The sequence below is a fragment of the Hippopotamus amphibius genome, chromosome 3 (genome assembly GCF_030028045.1).
Source record: "Hippopotamus amphibius kiboko isolate mHipAmp2 chromosome 3, mHipAmp2.hap2, whole genome shotgun sequence".
In the NCBI taxonomy this organism is placed as follows: Eukaryota; Metazoa; Chordata; class Mammalia; order Artiodactyla; family Hippopotamidae; genus Hippopotamus; species Hippopotamus amphibius.
In genome coordinates, this window is record NC_080188.1 from 129,759,054 (window position 1) to 129,771,913 (window position 12,860).

Here is a 12,860-nt window from a genome sequence, read left to right on the forward strand (position 1 = left end):
CCCAAGGAGCACCTACTGTGTGCCTGGCCCCTGCTGGTTCTGGGATGAGAGGGATCAGAGCCACCATCCCTCCCTCAGAGAGGCAGCAGAGCGACATGCAAGGAGCGGAGGCAGCTCTGCAAGAGCACCTCCCCCCATTCTTGGCCTCCGAAGCCCCCAGACCCCTCCACAAAGGAGGACCAGGCTGGGGTGGGGGGGGGGGCGTTAAATGAGATGAACTGTGTTCCAGACTCTGCCCGCGCCTGGGCACAGAGTGCCAAACATTCCATAAATGGGGGCTGCGAAGGAGCTGGACAGGGCAGGCGTGCAGAAAGCAGGGGAGGCTCCCCGGAAGAGGTGAGAACTGAGTGACGGCAGGACTCCGCCAGCGGGTGGAGCGGGAAGGGGCAGGGAGAGCATTCCTGACTTCAATCTCGGAAGCGTCTCTCCCCTGCAAGGTGACCCGCCACAGATCTGCGACGACCCGAGACTTTGCTTGAAGGTGGGGGCTGTTGGACCTTCCCTCCCTGGGGTGAAACCCGGGGCTCCCGCCAAAGAAGCTCAAGGGGCACTTCCCCCGGGTAAAAATAAAACTTGGAGGGGCCCGCAGGAATGGAATACTTTCTTCCTGTGTTTAAATTTCTACGGAAAATCTGAGCCGCGTGGCCGCCGCCCGGCCATAACGCGGGCTCGCAGCGCTTTTATCTTTCTTGGAGGCAAAGGCAGCCGGCCGGGCACCCAGGCCCCCGGCGCGCGCGGGCCCCGCGGGACGGGCAGGGTGGGCGCCACCGCACCGCGGAGCGTGGGGCGGGGGCCGGGGCCGGGGCCGGGGCCGGGGCGGGCGGCGGGCGGAGCGGGAGGCCCGGCCCCCTGCGAGCCGGCGCGCCGCGAACGCTGCCCGTCCCCTTGCAGAGGCCGCCGGGGCCGTGGATGGGGAGGGCGCGCCGCCCGGCGGTCCCGGCGCACAGGCGGCCGCGATGAGGGTCCCCGAGAAGTACTCGACGCTCCCGGCCGAGGATCGCAGCGTCCACATCATCAACATCTGCGCCATCGAGGACATCGGCTACCTGCCGTCCGAGGGCACGGTGAGTGCGGGCGGCAGCCGGCCGCGATCCGGCAGTGGGGAGGGCCGCGCACCTGTGCCGCGCCTGGGGCCGGGCGGGGACTCGGGGCGCCGGGTCCGCGGGGCTCGGGGTGCACGCGGGCCCCGCCGCAGGCCCGCGCCCCGCCCGCCCCGGTCCCCGGCCCCGCGTCCCTGCCCGCAGCCGCTTCGCCCCGGGGCCCGGAGTCCGCGCCCGAGCGCGCGGCTGGGGCCCCGGGGAGGGGGAGGGGGGACAGCCGGGGCGGGGGGTGGGGGGGAGCCGCCTCACCCGGGGAGGGTGGCAGGCAGTCTGATGGCCCCACCGCGCCGCCACGCTCCGGGGATGGACCCGCGGGCGTCTCCCTCACCTGCACCGGGGCGCGGTGCCCGGCAGGGAGCTCCCCACACCCCGGGCAGCAGAAGGGCGCCAGTCGGTGGAGACAACTTTCCGCGCTGGTCCGGTCCCCAGCCCGGAGCTCGCGCCTGGCCTGGGTGGTAGCCCGGCCGCGTGGGCCAGCGCCTACCCGACCACGTGGTTGGGGCCCCTGTGCCGGGTCCCCTCTACCCCCACCACTCTCCCTGGGGCGGGACCCAGCGGTCGTAAGGATCCCAGGAGGTCAGAATAAGCCCATGAGGGTTTTGGCTTAAAGTTGGAACAAAGTTTGCCGGAAGGTGGAAGGGCCCAGACCAGCGCCCTGGCTGGGGAGCCCCACTGCTGCTCATTCTGGGGCCAGAGAAGAGACTCCCCTTTCTGACCCCTTCCCCCACAGCCATCCGAAGCCCCCTTGTTTTGTTCTGGCCTGCCTCTCTAGCTTCAGCCAGAGTCCAGCCAGGCATCCAGGGAGGTGGCAGCGGGGTGTGTTACCAGAAAGGCAGAGACCCTCCAGCCTTGCACCCCCTGGGGTCATGACTGGGCTCCTGTGGGCTTTATTGGGGGGGGGTGGTCCTCTACAGCTGGGCCTGCACAGAGATGCTTCAGGGTTAGGGACCAGTGTTGCTGGTGGCCTTGAAAGTGTAGGGGTCATCTTTTCAGCACACACTGTGTGCCTGCTGTGTGCTGGGGCCTGCGGGACCCTGTGCCATCCCCACAGGGGCCGAGACGGGGCACCCCGCCCAGCTGGGGCTTAAGGAGCAGTGGTGGAAGTTACCCAGGAGAGCGACAAGGGACATTTCCATAGCCATGGGCCGGCTGCTGTGTGTTAGCTGGTTTTACTCTTTCAATAACCGTAGGGGGTAGGTGTTGTTCCTGTGGGTGAAGAAACTGAGGCTGGGAGGGGGTGGATGACTGTCCCATGCCACCCACCAGCTGGGAGGAGAGCTAGGAGGGGTCTAGACTCAGAGGCAAGCAACCATGGACAGCCTGCTGGAGGGATGAACCTTCTGGAGGAGAAGGGGCCAGTTATACCCGTAATGGGGGGGGGGGGGCCTTTCTCACTAAGAAATCACATATTTGAAGACCCAGAGATGGGAATGAGGGGGACACTGGCTAGGAGGCATGAGGTGGGGTAGTAGCCAAGGAAATGGAGAGAAACGGACATTCCAAAGTAGACCAGACTCAACTGGAGAAAGAACGGGTTGTGAAATTACAAATGGAGCTCTTAACAAATGGTTCCTGGGCTCTGGAGTTTTAGTTCAGGGACCCATTGCCTATCCCGATCTGGAAACTCTCTGCTCCCCCAAACTCTGGTGAGGGCCACAAAGTCTGCAAAGAGGCAGCTCGGCTCTTCTTTCAAGCTCTTCACAACCCAGAAGCAAGTAGACAAGCCCAGTGGAGATTAGTGGCTCTTATTTTGCACACAACTCTTATGGTATGGAGGCTTCAGATATGACTGGCTTGGAGGGCAGTGAATCAGGGGCACTTGGCCACAAGAAGGGGGCTGAGAGGTGTCCCGCCAGAGAAAGGACCACAGACAGGCTGGAAGCTGCGGCTCTGGGAGCTGGGGGCCTGCCTGTGCAGGACAGGCAGCGTGCGGAGAGAGCCTCCGAGGGCATCCCCGACACAGCTCAAGCCAATAATTGTTTCTCAGTCACTACCCTGAGTCACCCAGAGAAGACGGCTCTGTGCAGGCAAAGGCCAGAGGGCGTGAACTGCATTTCACAAAGTTTCTATCCGGTTCCCAGACATGCATCCCATACTTGGGGTGTCCACGTCATTTAAATCGGCCATCAGAATAAGCCCCTCCCACGCAGGCTGCGGTTTCCAGCCTATGTCTCTGTGCCTCTCCTCCCTCTGTCATTCCCAAGTTCAAGGGTAAAAGTCATTTCATTGTTTCTGTAAAAAGAGGTCTAAGAGACGACTCAAAAGCTAGAAGCCCAGGTTGGGTGCAATTTAGTTCTTTAAGTTTTCTTTATGTTAATCTTTGAGTGTTTCTACTTTCTTCCTTCAAACTGACGGCTGTCAGTGGCCTGGGATCTGTGTCCCAACAAGTCCAGACACCCCAAGGACAGGCACCTGATGCTGGCATCTGCCTGCCTGCAAGATAAGAGCATCCTCTTTATCTGCTGTTGGAGATGATCTGTTTCTAGATCACGGAATTCGCCCAGCAATCATAAATTGATATGTAGTGCGAGTGGTTTAGTGTAAACTTTTTGGGAATAAAAGCATTTGAGTGATGTTCCCTTTGGAGTTGAAATTCAAAGAGTCCCAAAATGGAAAGAAATTGCGCAGGTCACTGATTTCATTTTCCCACGAAATGGAAAAAGTGAATATAGTAGATTCCCTTGGAATGATCATTATTAAGACTTGCCCTGACTTGAGCTATTTTACACAAATGTGTGAATTCAGTTCCTGGGGCTCCAACTCTAGGTAAGAAGCCAAATGAAAGAATGCACTGAATCCTGAATATTGAGAACAGGCCTGTGGTTGCCAAGGGGGAGGGGTTTGAGGAGGAATGGAGTGGGAACTTGGGGTTAGCAGATGTGAGCTATTACATACAGGATGGATTAAAAAAAAACAAGATCCTAGTGTACAGCACAGGGAACTATATTCAATATCCTGTAATAAACCATAATGGAAAAGAATATTTTAAAAAAGAATGTATATATATGTATAACTGTATCACTTTGCTATACAGCAGAAATTAACACAACACTATAAGTCAACTATACGTCAATAAAAAATAAATAAATGTAAAGAAAGAATGCACTGTGTCCAGCAACCCCCACGGTCCAACGACCAAGGTATAGATACAGGGCTCCGTTCTCCTCTTCTGCCCTTTTCTAAGAGTCCGGGGAAGAAGTTTGGAGAGGTAGGTAGACTGCCCTCTCGCTGTTTGTGGTATTTGGGTCAGGGCACACTGGCTGTGAAGGGGACCTTTGGCCCCTGACCTCTTCCCATGTAACCTCAGGGAGCCATCTTTCTACCTTCCTTGGGACAGCTCAGGGGTTCATCTTCAAAATACATGCAGTTCTCCCATCACACTTGGTCCTCACAAGGATCCTGTGACCTAAGTCTAGGAGATGTTTTTGTCCCCATCTCACAGATGGAAAAACTGAGGCTTGCGGGGGCTGGGGGAAGGTGGTGGTGGTGTTTAAGTTCTGGCCTGGCTGGATCTCAGCTTCGGTGTCCTTGATCTGGTGGCTCCTACCAGTAGCAGCGTGCAAACCCCATACCTCTGTCATTCATTCCCCCACGCATGCATTCATTCCAGAGCCGTGCATTCAGTGCTGAGCATTAAAAGAGTGAGAAATCCCTCGCCCTCAGTAAAGGTGCACCAAGGGGTCACTGTCCCTTTCTTACGGATACAGAAAGGACGTTCTGAAGCCTTCCCAAGCCTTTGAATTGGGAAGTTAGGTATTCAGTCTAACCCCTGTCTTGCCCACTGCAAGTTAGATCTTTGCCATTTTGTCCTGTTCTGCACAAGAAAAGCACCCACTATCCTGCTCCATGGAAAAGCCCTGTAAAGTGACGTGGCCACCCCAGCAGCCTCTGTGGTCCTTGCTGTGCATCTACCTCCCCAGCTCCCTCTAAGCCCAGCTCAGGATTGCTCTCCAGACCCTGGGGGCCTCCCAGCCTGTGTTGAATGTACAAGGAAGAGCCCACACTTTCTGTTTAAAGGTTGCTCGCCCCTTACACTTCTTCAGGTAGGATCATCCCCAATTTTTAAAGCCCAGATGCCAACAGACAAAGCAACTTGCCCAGGATCACACAACAAATCAGTGACAGGGCCAGGCCTGGGGGCAGGATCTGCGACTCATACCAGTGCTTGGTGCTGCCTCCTGCTAGAGCTGGCAGTGCAACCAGCTCGCTTTAGCACTGCCACCATCTTTAACTTGTGGTCCACTTTGACCATGAGATTATTTTTCCCTGTCTTTCCCTAGTTCTTTGTTTGTGCCGTGTCTCAGTTCCCAATTATAGCAAACTTCTGCTGAGGGTTCAGCGTACCCCAGGCCCTGTTATAAACACTTTACGTATATTAACATGTTTAATTCTTCCAACAACGCTTTGAGGGAAGTCATGTTAGTTGAGGGAGGTCTGTTTATTCCCTCTGGCCCTCATTTTACAAAGAGGGATCCAGAGGGCCAAAGAGATGAAGCTACGTGCCTGGGGTGGCACAGCTAAAAGTGGCAGAGCTAGTCTTCAGATGAAAGCAGAGGACACCCACCCTTGTCTGGCCTCCATGCTGCTGCTCCCCCGGTGGCAGGAGATGTTTAGGCGATGTTTCTGTGCTCCCCAGACTGTCAGGCTTTGAGGGTCCTCGATCAGACCCCAGTGGATGGACAGCCGTTGAGTTTCGAGCCTGTCTCGTTTTGGTGGGGAATTCTCTCCCTGTGTTAGTTTCCCTGCTGTCTGACTCGATGGGGGTCACTCTGAATTTCCTTCCCGTTGGCCAAGGGCTTGTTGGTCCCCTTTGCTCAGTATCAGCCATTATTCCAGCCAACCAGGGGCATTTCCCGGCCACACCAGGTGCTGAGCCCGCTGTGTGTGCAGCAGGTCCTGGAGGGAAGTGTGTTAGGGGCGATGCCTGGCCCGGCCTCGGGGGCCTGCCAGCCAGCTGAGGGGCCCCCCGTGAGTTAAGACCTTGTGGGTGGACAGCTCCGAGGCAGTCCCAGGACGCGAGACCTGGAGAGGTCAGGGACCTCAGATCGCAGAGGACGGGGGTTTGTCAGTGCCAGGGAGGCTGGGGAGAACTGCAAAGGGCAGACGCGCAGGTGGGGAGCACAGCACGTGCAAAGGCAGGGAAGAGGGGATGAGATGTCCTGACTCCAGTGTAGGCTGTAGGCCAGGGGCGGGGGCGGGGGGAGAGGGAAGAGGAGAGGAAACTGGTGAGGGTGGTGTAGGCAGGAGAGGAGGATGGCCACTCCAGCCCTCGGGAGCTGCACACGGGGCCGTCTCAGCTCAGAAGATCTGAGTTCCCCACTTGGAAAATAGGGATGAGCCTCTTGGAGAGACGCCGAGAGTCTGGAGGGCCCAGGATGTGGGCAGCAGGCGGTGTGCTCTCACCCTGCCCAGCGGCAGCAGCTTCCTTCCTGAGCACTGGCCAGTGCCTTCCACCTCCCCCGGGGTGGCCTCCGGGTCTGGCTCTTGTGCCCACTCCCCTGTGAGGAGAGGAACCCCCTTTAGCGGCCAGCTCCCCACAAAGCTGCATTTCTCTGCCCTACCTGAGATAATCCAGGTGAATGAGCACCTGCCTTGGCACTGGGTTAGAGGGCAGGGAGACAGGATGGGGATGGAGGGCAGGGAGATGGGATGGGGATGGAGGGCAGGGAGATGGCATGGGGATGGAGGGCAGGGAGACGGCACGAGGATGGAGGGCAGGGAGACCGGACGGGGCTGGAGGGCAGGGAGACGACACGGGGATGGAGGGCAGGGAGACGGCACAGGGATGGAGGGCAGGGAGACGGGATGGGCCCCGGGTGCCTGACCCGGGAGTTAGAGGGAGAGTCCACCAAACCCAGACGCTCTTTAACTCATCCTCCTGCCGCCAGTGGGAGAGCCTCCTATTATCCACCCATTTCACAGAGGCGGAAACTGAGGCCCAGAGCGGGTGGCATTCCCCTCAGGACTCGCAACTGGAGAGGGACCAAGCCTGGACTTACCCGAGGCCTCTCGTTACCCAAAGCTCCCCTCCGCCCTGACCTTATTTGTGGTTCCGGGAACAGCGGGGACAGAACTGCGGCTCACCTGAGTGGCTGCAGTCGCCCTGACGGTGGCCAGTGGAGCAGGCCCCTGGGGGTCAGCTGGGCAACATCTTCACTCACATGAGCCCCAAGTTCCTCCGGGTCCAGTAGCCCTAATTATAGTAGCCCTAGCGCAGGGACTCCTTGAGAGGACGTGCCCGTGCCAAGAAAGAGTGTCACCCCAAGACCCTGTCACCATTGAGGGGGGCACCCTGGGTGCAGACAGGATCCCAGGCTGGGCTCAGCCCACCTGCGCTGTCACTTCGCGTGCCCCTCACCCCACCGGGCCTCAGTTTCCCCAGACAAGTTAAGGTAAACAGCTCTTTCCCCCCTCTCCTGCAACGTGACGCACCAAAGGTGCTGGGGTGGTCCGTGGTCTCTGTGCTGGGCACGGGAGGCTCCGCCCCCCTCTTCCTACCCAGGCCCCCAGCCGTCCTAGCACCGCTGCCCGCCTGGGTGTGGGCCTGGCCTCTCAGCCCCAGTGCTGCTCCGAGGACTCTAAACGGTGGGGGGTTGCTCGTGAGCCCTCTTCCCAGCATGGCTGCATTTGTTTTCTCTTATTTGCAAAGGCCAGCTTGCTGAGGAATCTGACGCCCTCAATAATCAGCCGAATCCCACGGGGGTTCTAGAGATCTGGGTGTGGCTTTCGCAGAAGCCGTGCACCGTGGCACCCTTGGGGCTGCCTGGACGTTGAATCCTCCGCCCCAGGCGGGCTCCCGTCTCCTTGGCCCCGTGGAGTCCTTGAGGCAGATACAGAAACGGAGGCAGGACTGTATCTGCAGTGACCCTCCCTGCACCCCATCACTACCAGCCACCACCCCCCCCCCCACCTCCCTCTGGCCCCTGAGACCATCCTCCCCCGCCCCAGACAAACTGCTGAACCCAAGTACCCGACTCGGGGTCTGGGAGTCGAATTGGAAGAACCTAGACCAACACAGCGGTTGCCTGGGCCTGACCACACAGCTAAGTAGTGGCAGAGCCGGGCCAGGCGAGAGTCATTATGGGCCCACGGCCACCTTGACGCGACATTGCCATGCCCACTGGCCATCAGAGGTCGCGATGTGCAGGTACAGCACCCACGCTCAGCTCTGCTCTGCCTGGGACCCTGTGGGTCTGTGAGAACAGCAGCCCCTGGGGGCTCGGCCTTGCAGATCTCACATCCCGTTCCAGCCACCCGGCCCCTCCCAGGCAGCCCGCCCTCGCTGGGTAGAGCCGGGAGGCCATTGCGTGTGAGCACCTAGCTGTGCATCTTCAGGTGCGACGAGCAGCGACGTCTCCTGAACGGCAGCCCCTTGAGGGCAGGGGCTTGTGCCCTGTTCTCGGCCGTCTGGGCCCCTGGCGATCAGAGGACATTAGTGGAAAGAGCTGGGGGTGGGGGGGGACGTGGATGCCCAGTTGTCGTGGAGATGCGCTCCCCTCCGAAGGCCCATCCCTGACAGTGAGGGGCTTTCCTCTTCTCCCCCCCGCAGCTGCTGAATTCCTTGTCCGTGGACCCTGACGCCGAGTGCAAGTACGGGCTGTACTTCAGGGACGGCAAGCGCAAGGTGGACTATGTCCTGGTGTACCATCACAAGAGGGCCTCGGCCAGCAGGACCCTGGCCAGGAGGGTCCAGCACAGTGACGCCGGCCGGGCCGCCCGCAGCGCCCGGCAGGACCAGCCCCTGCCCGGGAAGGCGGGCTCCGTGGGGGCGGGAGAGCCCGAGCCCCCGCTGGACTACCACGAGGATGACAAGCGCTTCCGCCGGGAGGAGTACGAGGGCAACCTGGTGGAGGCCGGCCTGGAGCTGGAGCGGGACGAGGACGTAACTATCCCTTTCTCCCTGCGGCCGGGCAGGCGGCTGGGCGGGCGGGAAGGTCACCTGTTCTTAGCAAAGGCCGGAACCAAAGCTCCCCCCCTCCACCGCCCCACATCTGCCCCCGGGGAGGGGCTGGCCTTCTCAAAGATGACCTTCAGGGTCAAGGCATTTCCTGCTCTGGTCAGTTTCACCCCTGGGAAGATGGGCAGATGCCCGTTTGACGGGCGGAGGACAAAGCTCTCCTGGGAGTCTCCCTGGCGCTTGACCTTGGCTTCTGGGGGCTTCGATTTCTCAGTCTGTCACAGGAGGAGGTTGGCCTGGCTCACCCCCTGGGGCCCTGGTCACTGAAATCTGTGACCATAGCACTGGCTCCCGGAGCTCCTCTCCTTGGCAAAGCCTGAGAATCTTTCTAAGGGAAATTTTTCTGGGGAGAGCAGAAGGTCGGCTTGCTGGCTTCCCTGGCCTGCTGGCTGCCCTGGTGGCAGAAGGCGCGGCAGGGTGTGCAGAGATGACCTTGGCAGCACAGGGGACTGTGGGGCGGCCCCCTCGACTTCTCAGTGGGTTCACTGAAGCTCCCCTGCCACCAACTCCTTAACCTCTCTGTGCACGGTGGGGTGGGGGCCTTCCTTCCATGAACATTGGGGTCAGGCCCCTAGTCCGCGGAACTGTCGCTTTGCAGATTAACCAAGAATCAACCAAAGTCTCTACAGCACGTCAGGAGCAGGAGAAGTAGTCAGCAGGTTGACTTAGGGATGCATGAGTCCGTCGTGAATGTTTAAAATAGAAGTTGGTATTGGTTTGCTATTTTCATCAATGAGAACCACTGCGTCCTTAAATGGTGAACGCTTCGGGTCTGGTGAAGAGAAGGCTTTTGGGGTTCTTAGACGAGAAATCTAGTCAATCGGGGAGCCGGTGTGATGCTGTTTCACACGTCGATGTTACTAGCCCTGAAAGCAACCAAATAGGTTCAACTCACCTCATTCCACCTTGACCCGGTTGGTGCTCAAGGGATCTTGCGGTCAGTGGGGACCACCCCTCTGCGTGGGGCTTTGGCTACCTGGCAGGTGTTGGTGGATTCTGCTGTAGGGTTGTTTCTGCTGTAGGTTGGTTCCCGTTGGAGTTGTGAGGGCACGAGGGGCCTTAAAACATTTTGATGGTCAGGAAGTAAAGCCTGGACCCTGAGCAGGAGGCAGAGAGCCTGTCTCCCTGACCGTGAGGGCAGCAGCTGCAGACAGACGGGTGCTGGTCTTCCGAGTTCTCTGTCTCACTTTGTCTTAGACCTGAGCTGGGGCCTCTTGGGAGAGAGAACGGTCATTCACGCTGCCTTTTCCCAGTCCCGCCCTGCCAGCCCCACGGCCCTTTGTCGGAACAATACTGCTACTCTACAGGCTTGACTTCAGCGTGTCCTTTATAACTGGAGGAACAAATGGCCTCTGTCGGAGGCAAGAGAGGCCAGAGGGAGGCTGGTGGCAGAGGCCTCTCCCAGGAGCTGTGATCTCGGGCGCAGAGTTTCGTGTGCCTTGTTTGTTCACCGAGAGATTTACTCTCTGTCCCTGTCACTCTTTCCTGACTACAATTTTACAATCTCATGTCTGAAAGGACACCTCCTGCCCCGGGCGGGGTGGGGATGGTTATCTGGCAATTCGCACTCTCCCTCTCCTGGCCAGATCCCAGACCCTCTACCTGTCCTTTACAAGACTTCTTAAGCTTCCCCATCTGTCAAACAGACATAACAATAGTGTTTGCATCACTGGGTCAACAGTAAAGTACTTGACTGAGAGTCTGGCGCTTGGGAAATTCTCATTGGCTGATGTGAATATTCAATCATATATTATTTGTGCCTGTGGAACTAGAATGGCCGTGCTCACAAAGGAGAAAGGAAAGAGCCTTTCCAAGTCCAATTAAATATTATGCTACACATATCTCTTTTTTAATTAATTACTTTATTTATTTATTGGCTGTGTTGGGTGTTCATTGCTGCACGTGGGCTTTCTCTAGTTGCAGCGAGCGGGGGCTACTGTTTGTTGCAGTGCAGTGGCTTCTCTTGTTGCGGAGCACGGGCTCTAGGCACGTGGGCTTTAGTAGATGTGGCACACGGGCTCAGTAGTTGTGGTGCACAGGCTTAGTTGCTCCGCGGGATGTGGGATCTTCCCAGCCCAGGGATTGAACCTGTGTCCCCTGCATTGGCAGAAGGATTCTTAACCACCGTGCCACCAGGGAAGTCCACACACATATCTTTTTAAAAACTCCATGACTTTGAAATAAACAGCAAATATAGAGGCATTGGTTATGGCCCCCCAAAAAGATCGAGTTTGTCCCTATATGTGTAAGGATTCTGCACCCAATTCCAACACGTACGGGTTCTTTGCCGCACACCAGCCAGCACTTCTGCCACACCAGCTGGGTGTCCTGCAACTTAACTCGATTTGGACACCACCTATCTGGAGGTAGCGTCAGACCCCAAGATTAAGGGCTCAGCCCTACGAGATCACCGCCTCTTCAGCCGTCACTTGCAAGCCCAAGTTGTCACCTGTGCTCTGACCCACTGGCTACAGTTCAGACTGTAGAACAACTTTGGGTTCTATTAATTTTGCTAGAGCAACTCACAGAACTCAGAGAAGCATGTTACCTACTAGATCACAGGTTTATTATAAAAGGACGTAACTCAGGGACAGCCAGGTGGAAGAGACACACAGGATGAGGTGTGAGGAAGGGCATGGAGCTCCCATGCCTCCTGAACGCCGCTCTCCCCAAATCTGCATGTGTCCACCAAGCCAGAAGCTCCTGGAACCCTGTCCTTTTGAGTTTTTATAGAGGACTCATCACACACACACACACACACACACACACACACACACACACACGCACGCGCGATTGATTAGATCACTGGCCACTGGCGACTGATTCAACCTGCAGCCCTTCTTGCCTGCCCAGACAACCAGGGAGGGACCAGAAGTTCCAACCCTCTAATCACGTGGTTGGTTCCCCAGGCAACCAGTTCCCATCCTTTGGAAAGGAGGTTCTTTCCAAAAAGTCACTTCATTCACCTAATAAGAGACACCTTTATTGTCCTCCCCACTTAGGAAATTCCTAGAGTTTTAGAACTGTGCCAAAGACCAGGGGTACAAAGACCAAAAATCTATTTCTTTTTACAGATCACAAGATCACGGTGACCCAAAATTTCATTGATAATTTGGCTCTAGAGCTTAAAAAGCTTTTCCAGCAGTTGATTGGGCCTTTTTTAAATAAAAATGTTACGGTGGCATAAACTAGACGGTTTAGGCTTTCAAAGTGGCTGGAGTTGAGTGGGAATCATCTTCCTGCTGGAGTCTTTCAGATCATAACCGAGTTTTCCACGGGTCCCCTGCAATCCCGAGCTTCCCTCTGGGATGGACCAGGCCCCGAGGCTGTTGGAAGGACCTTCGTCTGCTGCAGCCTGTTCCTTTCACCTGCTCACCCAAGAGCAGAATCTATCCAGGGGCCGGCAGGCTGGGCGCGTGCAGCCTGCGGGGTGTGTTGGGGTCCCCGCCAGCGAGATTAACAGAGAGACGCCTGGCTCCTGATTCATTCCCGGGGTGTGCTCTGATTACAAGGAGTGAAAGGGTCTGCAGTTTGGGGAACCAGATAGCCTCAGAGAGAGAGCCCAGTCGCACAATCTTACCCACTTGGAAGCAAAATTTAGGGGCTTATGTGCACGTTCCCGGGGAGAAAAAAATCCGTGGACTCCATCAGATACTCAGTGACCCCCAAAGGATGAAGAAGTGCTGCTTTAGAGCGAGACTGCTCAGCCTCGGCACTGCTGGCATTTGACATTTCACAGCATCCTTAAACGCAACCAAAAATGTCCCCAGACGTCGCCAGTGTCCCCTGGGTGCCAACACTGA

General features: G+C 57.4%; 1 protein-coding gene across 5 annotated transcripts in view; it reads left to right on the forward strand.

Moving 5' to 3' along the window:
• The first annotated feature begins 363 nt into the window (after positions 1-363).
• ANO1 (anoctamin 1) overlaps positions 364-12,860 on the forward strand; it is an 89,826-nt gene continuing 77,329 nt past the window's right edge. For all 5 annotated transcript variants that reach the window (XR_009052526.1, XM_057726016.1, XM_057726018.1 and 2 more), the window contains exons 1-3: positions 364-481; positions 892-1,064; positions 8,650-8,982. Coding sequence is in view for 4 of the 5 variants with exons in the window: in XM_057726016.1 (XP_057581999.1) it covers positions 957-1,064; positions 8,650-8,982 (441 nt within the window). In the remaining variant the exon portion in view is untranslated. The remainder of the gene's footprint in view (positions 482-891; positions 1,065-8,649; positions 8,983-12,860) is intronic.